The sequence below is a fragment of the Falco rusticolus genome, chromosome 13, assembly GCF_015220075.1.
Source record: "Falco rusticolus isolate bFalRus1 chromosome 13, bFalRus1.pri, whole genome shotgun sequence".
Classification (NCBI taxonomy): Eukaryota; Metazoa; Chordata; class Aves; order Falconiformes; family Falconidae; genus Falco; species Falco rusticolus.
Window position 1 is genome coordinate 4,074,624 of NC_051199.1, and position 19,496 is coordinate 4,094,119.

The window sequence follows — 19,496 nt, forward strand, 5'->3', positions numbered from 1 at the left end:
TTTCTGACCCAATTCATCAAGGATTGGGACAAGATACAGTAGTCCGTAACTACTACCATAAGTCACAAATAATCTCCAAATTTCAGCCCTTACTTATCCTGTTAGAAGAGAAACTCCGGAGCAAAGCCTGGCTTTCTCAGGCCAGTGATGTGGTCTGGCAAAGCAGAAAGACAAATTGGTGGTTTGGTTCAGAGCTAAAAAAACAGTTTAATGAGATAAGGATATAAAGCCTTCTGCCTAGAGCAGGTGACGCAGGGACACTCCCCTGTTACCACACAGAGCTCCGCCACTCTCCAGGCAAGTCTTTGTTGTCTTTGTTCAGAGGCAGATTAAAAAAGGTGATTATTGATGCAACTACTGAATCTGTTAGTTGAAGTAAGATTAACTGGTGATTCTCATGAGAGCTTCAACATGGTGAAAAATTATTAGATTCTTCAGACATCTCTTGATGAAGGTGCATCTTGGGCTCCTTGTCTTGGGGCTGGCCTGTGCTGCCTCTACTGAGAGAGGAATCTTTTGGTAGCTCAGTGAAAGTCTCGCTTCCTTGAACCTAAAGCTGCTTCAAGCCTTGAGCCCAAGCTCCCCTACTGCCCACAGCTCCTCTGCTGCACCCTGGTGAGGGTGGGAGCGGGCCAGGCAGTGCAGGTGCAAGTCCCTCAGCCCTGCCAGCTCTTGGAGGCTGCAAGGGCCCAGCTAGAGTCAAGGAGATCCAACGGAGCAGCAGATACATGCGGTATTTTTGTGCTGTGCATCTTGAAAAATATCTCCCAAATTAGCTGGGGTTCTTGTCTTGTGGCTTGGTTGTTCCTTTTTTTGGTTGTTGTTTGTGGGGTTTTTCTTGCTTGGTTGGTTTTTTAGGGTTTTTTTCTTCTTAAAGAAATTATTTTAAATTCCCTACTGATCAGTTTCTGGCCTTTTCCTGGAAATATCACTACGCATCACAGAAGAACCTGAGGTACAGAGACCTGGGTTATATTCCTGACACTGTGCTGCATTCTAAGATCTGGGAGGATTGGCACAGCAAGGAGGGACTGTTACTGAATTGGGAGCTGCTAAAATATCTGTTGAAGTGACGTTTCAGCTCTTTCCGGGGTTGGTAGCCTAGGAAATATTCCCAGTGGGCAGTTAAGTCAAACAGGTGGTCCTTTCCTGCAGCAGAGAAGGAGGCTGTGCCATAGCTGCCAGAAGGGAGACAGAGCAAAGGGTATGGGTAGAAATGAACATAGTTGGTCAGTGTTTGTGGAATAGCTGGCGTTTAAGGAATAAGAGGATGTTTCATTTTTATCAAGGCCAGATTCCCAATGAGAAAAGGGGAGGGCTATCAGCTTGGTTTCTCTCAACAGCCTTACCAGGGCACCTCGTGAACCTGAGAGAGAACCTCTCTTTCTCTCCCTGCATGACTGGCTAGATTCTACATGCACCTCTTACGGCTTTAACTGTACCTTTTCATTTGATACGTAAGAGAAATAGAAATAGGTAAAGATATAACAGAGAATAACACAGGACATGCTGGGACAGCCTGTCCCTTCCAGATACCCTGGAGATTGATACCACCAGTCATTTTGCATTGCAGCTTTCCAGACACTCCAAGTCAGGATTTTTTTTCCGCCAGGTTTGATTCCAGGATGGCCATGAGAGCCAAGAGCAAGACCTGTCTGACATTCTGCCACAGCCTTTAAACCCTCAGACAATTTGTTTCTTCCAGAAGGTTGCTTCCTGATCTGTAGAAGCCCCTCTGCCTATGTTTGGACAAATTAACTTGGGAAGGGGGGGAGGTTCAACATGACCTACATGAGCATGTGCAGAGTGCAAGCCACACCAAAGAAATAATGAAATCCATAGAGAAAATATCAATGCACAGAGTTTTGATTTAAAGGAAATGCTAGGAAAGTAAAGAACATCTCCATTGATCGGGACAAGCTTCTGGAAGTGTTCACAGCATGTGCGAGGCACAAGTTTCTTAACTTACTTTTAAGATCCAGCTGGTCCTCTGCAGACCCAAAGTACCTACTCCAAGCAGCCCACACTGCTGTTTCCTTTTGGGTAAGTATGATCTGCAAACCTCCTAAACTGGCACCAAACATCCAACCATGCGATGCAACGACAAGATCTCGGAGGAATAACTGAACTTTGCTAGCTCTACGCTGTCACTAGAAAGAAAGAGCACAAGCTTCTGGTCTCAATTGATGTAATACTATCTTCCTGAGTCTACAAATAGTCTGAAACTCTCTCTTGGAAACATGACCAACACTGTTGGTCTTCTGGGTCATTAACTTAATGAAATCTCACAGTCACGTAAAAGCTATACTAATTGTTTTCATTGCTTGTGTTTTGGCAGAGAGACTGAGAAAGGAAAAGTGAAACCTAAGGAAGAAGGAAATACAGAAGATAAAAAAAAGGAAAAAAATTAAGTGTCACTGAAGCCAAGAGTAAGTAATCCTACAGGGTAAATTCCTACTGGGACAACATGGTGTTTTATTGTATAGATTGGAAATACCTGTTCCCAATGGCCCTGCTCTTCATGTAAACCACCAGGTAAGAAGGGAGAATTCTGGTCTGGTCTAGGAGGGGGATCTTCTCTGATCCAATGCCACAGCATTGGCTGTGACCAGCTCTCAGACCTGGTTGCCTTCACAGGGTCAGTCTGACAGTCACCTGCTAGAAGTGTGGGAAGTCCAGCACGAGAGCTCTCTGGAGGTCTGAGATCTAATGTTTGCTCAAAAAAGGAAAGGAAATTAAATATTTTCTGGACATTTTGTGAAAAGGGAACAACAGAGAAAGGCTGCCTGACTGTCAAACATGCTCTTCCACAGCAAGTGCCACCAGTAAGCACAAGCAGGTTAAAGTCCCTCTTTTGTTTGAGCAAAGAATATTTTCAGAGCAGCAGCTCTCTGTTCTGAATTCACACCATGACACATGGTGCAGATTAGTCTGTCTCTGCCCCTTTTTCTAACACCAAAGTGACCTGAATCCAAATAATCCCTGGCAAAAACTTTTATCAAAGCTCATACATCTCTGCAAAAATATTCAAAGTTTGAGATTACTTTGTAAACTATTTTTATTAGTGAATAGTTTTGGGTGAGTTCTACTCAGCTCAGAATCTCATAAAACACAGAAGATGAGCATGGTGTAGGAAAATCAATAGAGTCAGCAAGCAGAAAAGGACAAAATGAAGAAACTATACAGTAAATAAAACAAGGACAAACTGAAAGGTAGAGAACTGAACAGAGAAAGAAGAATAAACTGGAGCCATTCCACAAAAATGCCATATCAATATCTAATTTAAGTTTCATGCTGAAAGAAGTTTCACTGATTAAATATTGTTTCTTCTAATCTCTGGTTCACTATCTCTTCAGAGACTAGTATCTTGGTGACAGAATTTGTTTTAAGCTAAATTGCATATAATACTGGGAGTGTGTTTTCTCTCTAGTCACTTATTTGTCCTGCTACATACATGTTGCCCAGCATTTCCTCCATGTTGACTCCATGTCAGAGCCCCAAAATCATTTCTTTTGGCTTGTTCTTATTGCATCATTACGTTTTCTAGGTAGTTAAAAGAAAGCCCTTGTCAATTCATGTTTTGCTATGTTTAATGCTCAACAGATGTCTGGATAATTTAAACGACCCTATCAATGACTTAAGTGATTTCTGAAAATTATTCCAGTAACATGTAATTTCTGTATTTCCCTCACCTCTGTGGTCTGTAACATGTCTTTTGATTTTTCTTTTGTTCTTTCTTTTTCTGCATTTGCACCACATTTTATGTGACACTTCCAGTTCTTGTTTTACATCTTGCTACTCTCACAGTCACTTCAGATGAAAAAGGCTGGTGTGGCAGAGGCCATCTCTGTCTGAATTCTGTTTGAGTTCCTGGAGCTAATGGGCCGTGCTGCAACACCTTTTTGCTGAAATTGCTGCATGGTGCATGTGGGTTTGGGCTTCTTTTTTTGTTGTAGTTTGTTTTTTTTTTCCTGAAACTCCATTTTCTGGCTCATTTGTTCCAATGGGGACAATGACAAATTGCCTTTCATGACACTTTTCAAGCATTCATTGTTCTTCCAGTCGATCTGCTGTTTTGATGCTTGAAAAAACACCCATGTCTTGTTTTTTATCTTGTACTGATAACCTGCTTAGTCCTTTTCCATCATCGATAATAACGAAGACCACATTCCTCTTCTTATTCTCATCTCTTCCATTTTGCAGATTACTGCAGGTGAGAAACATTTCTCTGACTGTTTAAGACCTGCTCCATCACAGCTGTGGTGGTGTTCCCTTCCTCAACTGTGAACAGGAGGGTTTGCTTCAACTTCCTTTCCATTTGTATAACGGTATTCCTCCCTGTCATCTAAATAATACTCTTGTTCTACCTTTCCTGGCTGAAGAGCTGCAGGCTCTTCTAGTCCTTGTGTTTACCACAGCTTTGAAGACAAAATGGGTCACAAGGGTATGCTTTTGTCCTTAAGACATTTACCCCAGAATTTCTGCTGCCTTGTACTTCAGGTAAATTCCTCCAGTTCTCCCTCGTGAAGCTGAACACTTTACATTCACTTAATCAAGCCCTCATGTACAGGTCTCAGTCTCAGTTCATATCCAACATGAGCACAGTTTCTAGCACTGCAGGAGCAAGCAGTGCTTGCTTATATCAAGGCTGAATTTAACATCATCTCCTTAATTGCCTCACTAATTCCTCCAGCCCTCCTTGTTTTCCATCTTTGACACTCTTCAGAAAGCAAATTCTTCACTCGATCTATTCAGTGCTCAGCCAATTTCACAGCTTTCTGGCTTTGAGCAATTTTATAATCTCTTACTGTGCTAATCCCAGAACAAACAGGAAGAAAATTTCAGTTCTAATAAACTAACATCAGGGGAAAGTACAGCACTTCTTTAAGGCAGCACTGTCCCATCTCCATCTGCTTTATTTCTCCTGTTACTTAAGCACAGCGAAGAAAATTCAGCACATGATATTGGGGTTTTGCAGCACAGAGATTTTTTTTTCCTTAAAACACCGACAGGTGATGAATGTAACTCAACAGAAATGGCAAGTTCAGAAATCCACAATGCAAACTTTTAAGCAAATGTTTCTGTAAAAGACTCTTCATTGTGAAGCAGAAAGAAAAAGAAAACCTTGTACTTGTTCAGATGCCAGATTGTGTTTGTAATGCTGGCAGTTAGAAGCAATGTTTTTTGCCAGGTAAACAGAACAAATCTGATATGGAAATAACCAGTGCAGAAGAAGAACATGGAAAAGCAACAAATCCTTTTAGTCACCTTCAGTCATAACCCTGACACACTAACAGCCTGTGCTTGGCAGCCCAAGCCGCTCTGTATAAACACCAGTCCCTTCCACTAAGGGTGTAAGTAACACAGCCCTGCCCATCACACCCCTGCAGGTCACAGGATGAGCCTTTCCAGTGTTAACAGTGAAGTTACAGCCTCGGCCAGGACTGCAGCGGCACTGCATACACAAGGGATTCATAAATGTTGATTGTGCAAATCCGAGTAAACTTAGAGGGACCTGCTCACACCCTGAGATGTACTTCAGCACTTTGGGTACAATCTCATGAGCCAGGGCTGAACAGGTACACTGCCACAATGGTCTTGCCAGAAGCAATTCTGGCACAGAAGTATAGCAGTACTTACAGGATCAAGCCTTTGAAGGCTCATCACTCGTATTACAACACACACCACACACTAAACAAGGCTCGTTCATCTCTACTGCTGGCTATGAATGTGGTGCTATGCATTGACAAAGAGCACTCAGGCTCCTCATGCTATCCAAAATAGCAACCAGTTGCAAAATATTGTGTGACTGATGTTTCATTAATTGCGGCAGCACCCCCACCTGCTCCTTTCACTGTCTGATGCAGTTCTATAAATCAACAGCGTATGACTCTTAAACAGTGATGTCACCGCACTGTATGGCTAAAATACAAATATACCTGTCATTATTTTTGTACTGTTTTGCATGACTCCAAGTAACAACACTTAAAAATAAGGGAGTTTATCAATCTTCTCCTCTTCCCGTTCTATTATTTCCATCATATTTAAAAGAGTTTACAGTTAACGGTTGAATTCTTTTAAGATTTCTGGTGGAAAGTGTGTATCCTGCTAGTAACTTCAGAAGAGGATTAGTGTACACTGGGAAGCAAAAGCTCCTTTGCAAGAACCTCTTCATCTTCCCTCTTCCTTTGTAAATTGCTCCTAATGCCTAATCAGAAAAGGGAAAAGTTTGCTTTTGCTACAGAACTGTCCAGAAGCAATAGCATATAGAACAACGTCTGTAGTTTCAAAAACATGAGTGAATGGTGCTAACCAGTGCAACACAGGAAAGTACTCAGCTGGGCAAGGCTTGTCTGTGACTGCTATGAAGCTTTTAATTTTTAAATCTTGATCATTTGACTTAATTCACTCTCAATCTTTTAAGCAGCAACCCAGTTAAGAAAAACTCCACCTTCCCCCGTTACCTCCTGCAGCTTGATCTCCTCTGGCTGGAGGATGCTGAGGACCCCGCTGCTCCGGATCTCAGGAAGGTCCTGCCACAGGTTGAACCTAGAGTTGGAGTTCCTTAGCAAACTGATTTGTGGTGGAGCTTTGCTTTCAGTTGTACTTGTAGGTTCTGCTTCAGATGGGGTTTCCTCGCTGGGTGAGCTCTCCTCAGGGTCTGTCTGTGAATCCTGCAGTCGTCTGGTTTCAATCTCCTGGCGTGTGGATTTATCTCGATATTCCTGATACAAGAGCCCTAGGAGACAACATAACACGTCTGACAGGTTACAGCTGAACAAAAGACTAGAAATATATTGTGGGAAAGGATGTTTGTTTTGCATTAGTTCACCTCAGCAGTGGTGAGAGAGATCCCTTCTGTGCTGAGCAAAAAAGCCAATTACGGCATCCCTACTTCAGCCAGAAGTGGGAACTATAAATGGAAGGCCATTTCTAAATCCAAAGTGTTGTCAACAACCTGTTCTCACAAAACATTTAGTAACACAGTCAGATGAATATATGATCAATCAGACATAAAAGAAGCAGTTTGTCATTTGCCAGTCATTTTAAATGTTTCTTTTAAACCTTGGTTTTCTCTGCAATGTTATTATATTACAAGTTTTATAGCTTGATAGTTATGTGTAACTGTGTGTCTGCAAAAGTAATACTGCATATATTGAAACTACTTTAAAGGAGCAATTTGATGGCCATGAAAATCCCTAAGGAGGAAACACTGAGCTGCTGTTAAGGCATTGGACAGGTGAAGCATTGGGACAACAGTTATGAGTTTGTTTTGGTGTTGACTTCGTGGTTAGCCTTGGACATGTTGCTTAATACCCTTCTGTTTTCCTTCTCAGTTTCTGTGATGATTGAATATACAAAATTAACGTTTGAAAGGTACCTGAATGCCACAGCACCAAGGAAAAGGTTCTGAATTCACACCGTCTTGCAGCCCATCAGTCACCGGAGGTGTTCTCTGAGTTTCAGTTACTAACTTCAGGAGCAGGCGAAATTGCACATTTGCCCCCACCCCTGATTTCAACTGACAGCACAAAAAAGGTAGGAATCCTGAAATTCCTCAGCCATCTTTAGAAGATCCTTTTTCTCTCCTAGAGCTTTCTAACAGCCCCATTTCTCTTTCTGAACCATCTGTAGGACCCAGAACATTAATTGCTTGAATATAGAATGTAATTTAGAAGATAGGAAAAGGCAAGAGAGCTTGAGACTGCTCCATGTCACCCACCTCTCTCAAAATGGAGTCCAATTTACATCGTCTCCCTTGGTTTATACTTGAATTGCAAAGTGTAACAAATTAATAAAGAGAAAAGTCCTTGATGTTAAAAAAAATACCAAACTACATAATTTATTTTGTCTGAATCATTAGGGGTTAAAATCTATCTGGTCATGTGCATTCCACAATATTGGTTCTCAGAAGCAGATTCCATGTGTAATAAGGTGAGAGACAACTGGGTCAGGAGTTTGTCTAGGGAGTGCAGAAATGTAGATGTTACTGCCTCTTAAATCTCTGGGCTAGTTTTCACAGAGCTCTGTACCAGTCACTGTTAAAACTACAACAGAAATATGCTGGGGAAAAACACAGGTACAAGGACAGCATTGCTGCAGTCTGCAAGTGTATCCTGTTATCTCTTCTCCCTGGAAAGACGTTCAGCACTAGATTAAAATAGCAATAAGGGTAGCTGCGCCTAGGAAACCATATAGTCTTCTGTTAGCTTCCTACACGATAACCAAAGAGAGGAGACTTCCCCTGAAGTTTTGCATCATGCTGCTACTTACATAATTTCTTTCTGCATCAACTAGGCTCATATGGCTTTCCTAAGCATTTCTGCCTGTTATTCAGCATCAACGAGGGTGCTGAGGATGCAGTGGGGTGGAAAGCTCCTTCAGGAATGGAGCAGAGAGCCAGCTAAATCGGAGCTGCTTTCAGTGGTAGTCTGTAAGCTCAGCCTGTGCTGGAAGGCTGTGGTGGGGCCAGGCACTGGGTACTTTCTGCCTCACCAAGCTGTGCACCAGAAAGCAGGACAGGCTGGGAAGAAATACCCTGCTTGGCTCAATGGGAAACATCCTGGGAAACAAGCATCATCTATCGATTTTACTCATATTGAAGATAATAATACTTGCAGTGTCTGACTGTACAGCCATGTTGTGCTGGTGGGTCTGCCCTGCAAGTCAGAGGCAACTGAGGATATTTTGTGTAAGGCGGACTTAGTGTCCCTTGTGCAGATCAGGAGAGCAGCTCTTTAAAAAAGATCCTCAAGACAAATTTCCCCCTTGCTTTTAAGGAAATAAAATCATACAATGAAACTTGATTTTGTTTCCAGGTTCCCTGTCTGACCAACCAACCAGATAAGACCTACGGAGCCTTCAGTGGCACGTAAAGGCAAATATGGACAGAGGGAGATGGGATTGACTAAAGGCACCTTCCACCAGAACTCATTCAGAAATGACAGCAAGGTAACTCATTTTAAGGAGGGAGCTCAAGTTAGGCTGGCTGAAGCTCTACCACAGACAGCAATATGAGGAGGAAGCAGAAAGGGGATACCAGAAGAAAGACAAAAGACAGGTATATGTTTATGCAGAAGAAGGGTAGGAAGAAACAGAGGGTTGTGCTAGCAAGGATAGAAGATAGCCTGGCTAACTTGGTGTAAGAGGTCCATCCATCTGTTTGTGAAGAGGTTATAAATGGTCAGAGTAAAGGCTTAGATGGGAGAGAGAGGGAGAGAAGCTATGCAGAAGCAAACTCTAGATGAAGCAGAAGATGCCATGGCACAGGATGGGTGGCATAATAGATGCAAGATCAAGGAACAGGGTTTTGATGTGTTGAAAGGAGAGCAACACATCGGGGAACTGACAATGTGTAGAAAGAAGCTGAGATCAGTAGTTGGATGCGACTGAGAAGATAGGATGATTTAGGAAATGCTTACATTTAATAAGGGAAGAAGTACAAAATGTCAGAGACCTGTACAAGCTCCATTCATTGCTTAATGTCCCAACAGTCCCTACTGTGGCCGGGCTAAAGGTTAACTGTGTGGTCAGAGCATGGGTTTGGTGTTGCCTGTTGACTTAAGTGGTTACAGCTTATCTTCCTAAGTGGTGTTTACATAGTTTGTATAGTACATAATAGATTTTTCCCTTTGTGTTTATTCCTTTTAATTTTGCTGTCACAGTCCCCCTTCCCAGCTATCTCAAAAATTGGGAGGGGAATTGAAAAACTAGTTACTAATTGTGGAAATACTCGCCTTAGAGAGTTCACAGTGCTCTTAAAGTAAATGTTATTACATTGAAAGCTATGTAAAATCTCAGGAGGTCCAGAGAAGTTTTTTTCTGAAATTCTATGCTCCAGTTTCAGGCAAAAAGTCCATTAATGCCTCAAAGGCAGGAGGGAGGGAAGGGAGCAAGTGTGCTTCAGCCATTTGAAATGACCTCTCTCTCTGTTGGGGCTTAGTGTAGCATCTCTGGTTGTCGAAACCCTGTCTCCTCCATCAAGGTACAACAGACCTACTTGCAGTTACACTGATGTGGGCAGAGCTATCGCACAGCTTCCCTCTGATAAACAGCACACAAAATATATGAATACAGCAGCGGGGTTGCTATGAAGTCCTGCTGGGCTTAGTATTTTTATCATGCCTCTTAGCGGCACAGTCCAGCAAACTGACAATGTATTGACACATCATCTGCCTTGGGAGATTGGTACCTACACAGCCAAAAGCAAGTAACATATCTGGCAACATCTGCACAAATTGTTCACCGCTTTCCTCCAGAAGGCCCCAAACTTGGCTGTTTTGTCTGACAGACGCTGGCAGGCTGCTGCTTTCACACCAGCCTCTTTCCCCAGCATTGCCCCAGTGGCATCAGGCACTCCAAGAATCAGCCCTGCCTGCCATAAACTGACACAAAATTGCAGCCGTTCTCTCCCAGAGACAATGTGAGAAGCCCCCTCATTTCTGCCAGGGAGGTTTGCCTTTCTGCTCCTGACAGTTGCCTATCCAATTTTCCCATGCAAAGTGCTACATTCTTGTCCTCTATATTCAAGTAACTTGCGGTTTCAACTGAAATTGAACAGAACTGTTTGAAAATAAGGCTTCCATATTTCCACCATAACACCTGTCTCCAGATGGGGTTTAACTTTGCAGTTGCCCAAATCTCTCTGCGGAATGTCGCAATTTAGATGTGGGAAACCAAGAAACAAGCTGAGAAGGTCCTCTCCACATCCCACAAAAAACCCCAAAAAACCAAAACCAAAAACCAAAACCAAAAAAACCCATAAAAGCAAAAACATAACCATCCTCTTCTCCACAGCCATGCAGATAACTTCAATTCTGCCTTTACAAAGAGACCACAAGTGATAAAATAACTTGCTCCTCCATGGCAAATGCTACACCAGTGGCTATTAAAAATAGAAGCTGACCCGGTGCATACAGATAATGCCCAACTGGCTAGCTGACCCACTACTTCAGCCTTAAGCCTTTTTGAGTATGCAAAAACAGATTTCAGCAGAAAGTTGGCTGTAGCCTTAATGATTACCTGCTTTGTAATTACAATAAGTAAACGTTATTTATGAATGGAAAGCTGCTCAGCGACAGCATTAAATCTCCTATCAGGCAGTGTACAAACCTGATGCCCTTAAAGACAACAAAACAACGTCGCTAAGGCCATGGTTATTATCTTTGACACCAACAGCGAGACGTTTTTCCAGCAAAGACAGAGAGTTGGGTTTCCGCAACAACCCCCTTGCGCCTGCCTGAGGCTCCCTCCTGCCATGTACCGCTCGGGTTTAGATCTGGGGTCCATTGGCCAAGTGCTGCCGGTTTAGGGGGACCGGAGATGACGGCGGAGGTGAGGGGGTCTGGCCCGGGTGAGGGGTCCGGATGAGGGTGAGGGAGGGGTCCGGCCCGGGCGAGGGTGAGGGGTCCGGCCCGGGGGGGGGTGAGGGGTCCGGCCCGGGGGGGGGCGCCCGCCGCGGCGGCACCTCTGGGGGCTGCTGTGCTGCCACCAGTGCGGGGAGCGGGAAACGCGGCGAAGTTGCGGGAGAGCGCGGCCGCCGCACCCCACGGCCGGACCCCCGCCGCGGGGGATGGTGAGGTGTGGGTGGGTCCCGAGGCGGGGGACGGCTCCTTACCGATGTGCTCGATGAGGTTTCTCCAGGAGTCGGCCGTCATGGGGTGGGCGGGCGGCGCCTCGGCGGCGGCCGCGGGGCTCTCCTCAGCGGCCGCGGGGGGCTCCCTGTGGGAGGCGGAGGCACCCTCAGCCGCGGCGGCGGGGCAGCGGCGGCCGGGCGCCCCCCTCCGACCGGGGTTCGCGGCCCTCGTCCCCCGCCCCCGCTCACCTGCCGGGCTGTCCCGCCGAGCCGTCCTGGTCGAGGGCGCAGGCGGCGCTGAGCGCCGCGGCCAGCAGTTCCATGGCCGGCGGCGACAGGCGGCTGCCGAGCAGCTCCGGCGGCGGCAGCGGCGCGGGGCTGGGGGAGCCCGGGCGGTTGCCACGGTAACGGGGGTAGGAAGGCAGCAGCCTGCGCGGGAGGGAGAGGGGAGCTGCAGCCGCCCCCGGGGCGCCCCTGCAGCCCCCCGAGACCCTCTGAGCCCCCGAACCCCCCTCAGAGCCTCTCCTCAGGCACCCCCCCAGGCGTCCCCATGGGCTCTCCACCCAAATCCCGTCAGAGCCTCCCCTCAGACCCCCCCATCAGGCTCTCCACCCAGATCCCCTCAGAGCCTTCCCAAACCTCCTCAGAACCCCCTCGGGCTTCCCTCCAAAATCCCCACAGAGCCCTCTCAGGCTTCCCCACAGACACCCCTCAAAATTCCCTCAGAGCCTCCCTCGGGCTCCCGTAAGCCCCTCAGAACCCCCTAGCCCCATGCAGTCCCTCTCCGTGTTCCCAGATCTCTTCCGAGGCCTCACAGAACTCTGCCAAATTCCTGCAGAGCCCCCTCAGCCTTCCCCAAATCCCCCCCGAGACCCCTCAAAGCCTGTGAGAGTTCCCCAACCCCTCTCCCTGAGATTCCCCCACTCCTTTGGAGCCCCCCAAACTCAGCCTTCAGGGCTCCCACCTGACCCTGAGTACCCCCCACAGCCTCTCGGAGCCCCTCGTGCAGACCCTCTCAATGCTTCCAAAATTCTTTCCAAGCCTCCACAGCCCCCTCAGGTGTCAGCCTCCCCCCCTCCCCCCACTCCCCTGTCAGAGTCCCCGGTCCCCTGCAGCCACCCCATTCCCAGCATCCCCGTCCGCAGAGACCTCCTCAGCCCCCCAGCTCCCCTCCAGCGCTCCAATGCAGGTCCCTCCTCCGTCGGGAGGCTGACTCTCTCCTCCCCAAGGGCCCCCCCAAAAGGCAGCAATCCCTGCCCCAGGGCCCCCCCCCACCTTCACAGGCACCCCTACCTCCATCCCCCCGCTCTCCTGCAGAGAGGCTCCTTCCTCAGATGCAGGGAAGCCCCTTCTCCATCCCCTCCCTCTCTCCCCAGCAAGGCACCCTCCCCCTGCAAGCACCCACACACCCCAGCCCACCCCATGCACCAGCCCCTCTCCTCCATGCACTGCCACCCCACAGCGGGAGAGGGGTCCTGCCCTGGCACTGACCTCTCCTCCCTCAGACCCAGGGCAGAGCGCTGCCCCCCATCCCCTGCACCTCTCTGCCTATGTGCGACTGGCACCGGCTTTGAGGGAGAAAAGGGGGTGGGAGAGGGGGGCTCTCCTGAACTGCTTCCAGATCTGGTGCATATGGTGCATTTCTTCTCCAGGAATGAAACCCTGAGATGGAGGAATGTAACTGGAAAACTCAGCCTAATCCCTCCTGCCAGGAACTGCACCCCTGATTACCCCACAGGATTGACCGCTATCCTCCTCTCCTCCTCCGGCAGGGCTTTGCACCCGCTCGATCATTTCCCCCGTCTCCCCTTCCTTAGAGTCGCTACTTCCATAAGGATATATTGTCTCGTTTAGGCAGTAAGTATCTCAGTACTCAATGATCTATATCTGTCTTCGTTCAGGTAATTGTTTTTCCGCCTCAGGGATAAATCCTCTTGAGCTCCAGAGAACGGTTACACCCTTGGATCGGTTCAAGTGCTTGCGGACAGGTTGGGTGCAGCTCTTCCCTACACATTAGCAACCCTCAGCAAAAAAACGTCATCTGCACCACATTGCAACTGAGGAGTTAACAGTCAGAAAATGCTCAGCTATTCCTCACGTTTGCTTTCTCCCTGTTGCATAAATAACCATCTTTTTTCCTGTACGAGGTAATGTAATTTATGCAACAACATAAAATCCATGTATTAGTCTGTATGTGTAAAATGGTTTCCTTTTTATAATTTTTATATTGTATTTGCTAAATGATAGCTTCCAATCAGCACATGACTATACGTTCAGAAAAACTCCTTCAGCTTATGTGAACTAGATCTTGTTCTGGCACACTGGAGAGCTCAGTCCTTAAGTCAGTAAGAGGCAGAATGGGAGAGAAAAACAGCTGGAAATGTTGTTGAGGACTCAGAGAAGGCTGTCAGTCCAGTCTAGGTCCAGCCCCAGACTGGGGGGTTGGAAGGACCAGACAACTGATAGGAAAAATCAGGGTGAGGGTGAGAGCTGGAGCCTGTTCTGCACTTGGAGAGGAGGAGGAGAAGGAGGACAGCCTGAGAGCTGGGGCTGTAGAGGGGGAGACCGTCATAGGGTAGATGATCAATAGGGGATGAAAGTGGGTTATCAGCCAAACACTGGGACTAGGGCATCTGGGGGGGACAGGTGAGTAAAGGGGCAGCCAGAACCTTGCAGAAGGGATAAAGCATCAGAGACTATCTTGAAGCTCTGCCTAATGCCATGTTCTGGCAGCTTGCTGCCAGGGCAAGAATATTGTCAAGGGTTTTAGTAAGTGGGTGAGATGCTAGAAAGCTTCTTTCTTAGAAAAGGGAAGCCTCCTTGTTTTCTTGAATTCTGGAAAAGCAGGGATGATGTTTACTATTTTCTAAAGGAAAGGGCCAAGTGCAGTGGGGAGTTCTCCCTAGTATGCAAAGGGAAATCAGTGCATAAGTTCTTACTGACACTGCTGGAATGAATATATATCTGAATATAACTTCTGGGTGTATCTACTGAAAAAAAATATCTTTCAGAAGTGTACTTTAAGTGTAGAGTTTAACAGCTTCTAATCTCTCATATTGCTTTGCTCCCAAGGGTTAAATCTGTTGTAAATTGAAATTTTTTTTTAGAAAAAGTGTCTGGGTCACGGTATGAAAAACATCCAAAAATAGAAAGCATCTTTTCAGACCCCATAACTATCTGGTAATTTGTCCTGCCTGTCTTCCTTTTTCCTTCAAATTTTCCAAAATAATTTCAGTTTTGGTCTGAGATGAAAACCTGAAAATATCACTAAAAATAATGAGAATAAAAATATTGGAAGCTATGAAGAGGTGAGAACACCAGCTGAGAGTGAAATGCCCCCTGTGGCCATGGAAGGCCACAGCTTGTATTTTCGTGTCTCAAGAGTTCTGTTCCACTGTGTAGCAATGACTAATAGTCTACTTTTCCTTCCTTTAGAACTTTTTTTCTTTTTAACTGTGATTTGTTCTTTCAAAAACTTTGCTCTTTCTTCCTTTCCAGGCTTATTCTCATACTTCATGTTGACATACAGAGGACATCTGTAAACAGAACCATGTGCCCAAGAAATACTTTTTCTCCCAAATGAGGTGACAGAGTGTTCCCAGCGCTCTGGGAGTGGCGTAAAAAATGACATTTAGTGCGAAGGAGATATTTTTGTCCTACAAAAATTGTTGGGATTTTCTAAATCCTGCTTTTCTGTTTGGTGACAAAACAGAAAGCTTTCAAAGTTTGTCATGAAAAATGAAGGCAGGCAAACAACTGATTCTGCCACAGTGGTCTGGTGACTGGGATGTTCATGCTGGGTGTGGGGGATCCAGGTTGGAGTCACAGCTGTGTCATTCCTTCCCACCCGACATGTTACTGCCTGTTCCAGGGCGGATCAGTCTCTCTTCCCATAGCTGCTCTGCTTTCTCTGGTCACTGGGAAAGGTGCCTGAACCTGATGAATGCCTTATTCACCAGATACCACGTTAGGTCAGTCAATACTGGACTGTTTCTGCTAAGTAGAATAGCTCCAGCATAGCTGCCTCTTTCTTCTTCCCTACTGCAATTGTTAGGACTTTGTGTGCAGTTTAAGCTGACCTAGCTGCTCAATTCCACTTTTCACATGATTCCCTGAGTCAGATTTCTACCTCCACTTTTATGCCAGCACTCACACTCATCTCATTCCTGGTGAGCAAGTTTGGGCAGCTAAACCGGTGGGAAACAATTCTTTTTTTTTAGAACTAGTTTTTTGTGTGTTTGGATTGTCTCACTACAGGGTGAGCTCAGTGCGAGTGGCAGCATAGCAGAGGTGGCAGACTTGCAGACGGGTGGCAGGACCATGGAGTGCCACCCTGGATTACTTTACACTGCTGTGGAACTGCAGGCTCAGGCAGAAGTTCCTGCTCCACCTAATCTTAACAATCTGGTTTGGAAGAGGTTTTCTTTTCTCACTATCTCAACAATGAATTTGATCTGGAGCCTAAAAAACTTTCCCCTGTATCATTAAAATCAGTAAAATCTCATGTTGACAGTTTTCTGACCAAAATCCCTGTATTTCATCCTAAAATTCCCTGTCTAGTTGTAGGGGGAAAGAAAGAATCTGACTACTAGAACGACATATGTAAAAGCAACTAGTTAAAAATCCTACCCCAGCACCACACAAGCAGTGCTGCATGCTCTGTACTTCTATTAGTGGCAGAAGTCATGCAATGTTCTGTCATGCAAAGCCCTGTTTTAGCTCAGGAATTCTTAGGATCCCTAAGCACACAGGCACTGGAAATGATCCTCATGGCCATCTAATGATGGCCATGCTCTGGTGACATGAAGCATGACCATGGTTTAGCTCTCTGTGTGCAAAGGAGAGGGGGTTTCACACTGCATATGTTCTGCAAAGAAGGGGTGCATGGGGTTGCAGGCTGTTCCCAACTTCATTGTGCTGCTGTTGGAAATGATTTTAAATGTTGGCTGACCTGGTCCATGGTTGCATTAAAAATGTGAGTTTATAATTATTTATTACAGTTATCTCATTTAAGTTTGGGGGATGAATTTCTAATCTTGCCTTATATTTCAGGCAGTAGTAGTTTTGAAAAATAATAACTTGAATTAAGATTTCTTATGTGCATCTAAACTCAAAAGCAACCCTTAGAATAAAGCTGCACAAAGAGCTTGTTTTCAAATGACATTGAAATGCCTTTTTTAATGTTCCCTTATAGCAGTTTTTAGAAATTAGACCTCCTCTTCCAGAAACTAAAAAGGGAAGAAGCAGTCCAGCAGATCTTATTCATCAAAAATTCCCCAAACCCTTCTAGTCAGTGGGTGTTTCACACCAAGAAAGGCCACAAGATGAGGTAACAAGCACTGTTTTAATCTGAGCTAACTAAATTTGTGAAGTGTGAAGTTAGTAATAGATTTGAATGTTATACCTAGTCAAGGATATTTTCGTCCTTCAGGTTCATTCAGGTTCTCTCTGTTCACGTGTGGTTTTTAGCAGTGTTTTTGACAATGGGTGTGTCTGTGCAAAATTTACTCCTGGTTTTTGACTTTTTAGTGGAAGAGAAGTGGAACTCCTCATCCCTAATATTTTTAGATCCTAAAGGCCAAGAGCACATCTGTTCTCCTGAACCTCCTTAAGCTTTCGTCAAAATACCTTAATCGTATCTGTTAGGGCTGGCAACCTTATCGATAAGTAAAACTGTTCAGAACTTCCTGTTATGAGATCCTTACCTTTAGGTGCTTCTAACCTTTTGATGATGATCATCATCAGCGTTACAGTTGTAGTTACTGATCAGCTGCCATAGACAGGTTACTTTTTGTATATTAAAAACAATTATTAATTCCTTAGGCTTAGGAAAATATTTGATCTCTAGTCTAGTCAAGCAAAAACTTTTTCTATCCTTTGAGAAGCTTTGGTTTCTGTTGAAATACAAATTGAAATTCAGGGTTTGCCAGGGCTTCGTCTTTGCCACACTTATGAAAATCCATAGAAATCATAGGCCCTTTCCCACTCTGCAATACACACAAACTTTAGACTTAGATTTTAGCATCTACAATCCCTGAGTCGATGCCCATGGATGCTCAGGGCTGAGAGAATAATTTCTGATATTGCAGCTGTAAAAACTGCCTGGTCCAGTTCTAGGCACTGTGAATAAAGGCCATTTCTGCTGTATCCTCAGTGATCCTTGTGATGGGTCTGGACAGCACAATGAGAAATCTACTTGACTGAAAAAGATGGGGAGCAAGACTCAAGTGTGGAAAGAGAGGGGTCTACTTCTGGACCAGGAGACTGCTATGAAGAGAGGAACTCGCCCACAGATGGGTGCTTCAGGAAATGGTGAGTTGGAAAGGCTGTAAAAATATGGCACTGGAGCTCAAGGAGTGGTGGGAGACTAAGACTGTATCAGGAGCCAAAGGGTGAAGAGCCTGGAGAGCAGAAGGACACTGATATGAGCTGCAGGAGGGAAGATAGAGGAATACTGTGTCTGGGAAACAGTAAGCTGAGGAAATTATGTGGGGAATTACAAGCTGAAGCTGTTAGAAAAGAATTAAAACAAAAGAGACTGGTTGAGGACCTGAGGGTCAGGGTACGTTGAGATGAAGCAGATCAGATTGGGAGAGCTGGATGGTGAAGCTGAGATCTTGCCAGGTAATGAAACCATGAGTGGGCCGAAAAACTTGACAAGCAGAGACTGGGTGGAATAGTTGGGCAGACTGGGATTGGGATCTCATTGGCTGGAGGCTGGAAGGATATTTAATTAGAATTGTGTATGTTATTGCTTACAATTCTGTATGATCCTGTGAAAGATGAGATTTTGACAGTAATATTTTAGTACCTACAGTTTACTGACAATGTATTAGTTCTTAAAATTAATCTCCCTGCAAATACTGTTGCTCTTAGAATTTTTAAGATTTATATTGTACAGAAAGAGGGATAAGAAAAATCTTGTCGATCTAGCACTAAATGGCAAAAATTGTTGTGTGACAAAATATAAAGGTTTGGTCATGTGTTTGCACCAGCTATTCCTGACTTCACCACTTGCAAATTAAAGTACCATTGGCAGCATGGAGAAGAAGTGACTATGAAATTTATTTCATGAATAGAAAGAAACTGCTCGAGTATGGTATAAGACCTTTTGCAACACAGGTCTCAGCCTCTCTATAGGCTTTCTCCGATTTTCTGGTTAAATCAGCCTATAAGAGTAGTGCCCTCTGCTGCTTAGGACAAATAGTGCTGTGCTAAGAGATGCTAACCCAAATTCACACAGGGATCCTTCAGAGTGCTCTGCTAGTTTACATGCGTCCTGTTTCTTCCTAGTAAGGTGTTTGCATGAATTCAAACAAGTTGTATTCCCTTTTGCTGCTGAAGGTGACTTTGCATTCACTGTTGTATTACTTCTAGTCTTTGAGCTCAGATCAAACATCATCAAATGATTTTTAGATGATCCTTGTTCCTCTGAATTAGGGGTTTCATAACCAGCCTAAAGAAATAGTTTGCTCTGCACTGGTAGACCAATGACCTCCCAGTGAGCTTTGCAACATGAAATTTCACACTGAGTCTCTCTTCCACTGTATCTAGTGGCACACAATAAAGACATATCATTTTTGGAATCTGACTCAGTGGGAAATGGTAGGTAAATAACACAGTCATGCCACTAAAATATCTGTGTGGTATTAGAAATGAGGAGAAGTCAACATCCTGTTAGCTGGTAATACAGGGTAGACACTGATTAGTGAATCTCCTTTCCAGAGTTTGAAATTACTAGTTTTCTGGTCTCTGTGTGAGTTGCTTTCAGCTGAGGCTGACGTGTTGTGGATGGACACTCTGGGTGCATGTTTTTCTGTGATGGCTTTCTGTGATCTCAGTCTGCACAACTGCTGCCACTCTGAAGCTGGAAGGATTGATCACACTGGGAAGGAGCAGCTTTGGTTGAGTTCAGTTCCTT

The 19,496-nt window shown here is 45.2% G+C and overlaps 2 protein-coding genes across 2 annotated transcripts in view; one reads left to right on the forward strand and one right to left on the reverse strand.

Annotated features, from left to right (window-relative positions):
* Positions 1 to 19,496, reverse strand: part of NGEF (neuronal guanine nucleotide exchange factor) — a 52,761-nt gene that overhangs the window by 16,013 nt on the left and 17,252 nt on the right. Inside the window, exons 5-7 of the mRNA XM_037406473.1 lie at positions 11,825 to 12,004; positions 11,618 to 11,721; positions 6,465 to 6,739 (exon numbers count right to left, since the gene is read on the reverse strand). Coding sequence (XP_037262370.1) covers positions 6,465 to 6,739; positions 11,618 to 11,721; positions 11,825 to 12,004 — 559 coding nt within the window. The remainder of the gene's footprint in view (positions 1 to 6,464; positions 6,740 to 11,617; positions 11,722 to 11,824; positions 12,005 to 19,496) is intronic.
* The window catches only part of NEU2 (neuraminidase 2), a 32,354-nt gene continuing 30,653 nt past the window's right edge, over positions 17,796 to 19,496 (forward strand). The window contains exon 1 of the mRNA XM_037406478.1: positions 17,796 to 17,887. The gene's annotated coding sequence lies outside the window, so the exon portion shown is untranslated. The remainder of the gene's footprint in view (positions 17,888 to 19,496) is intronic.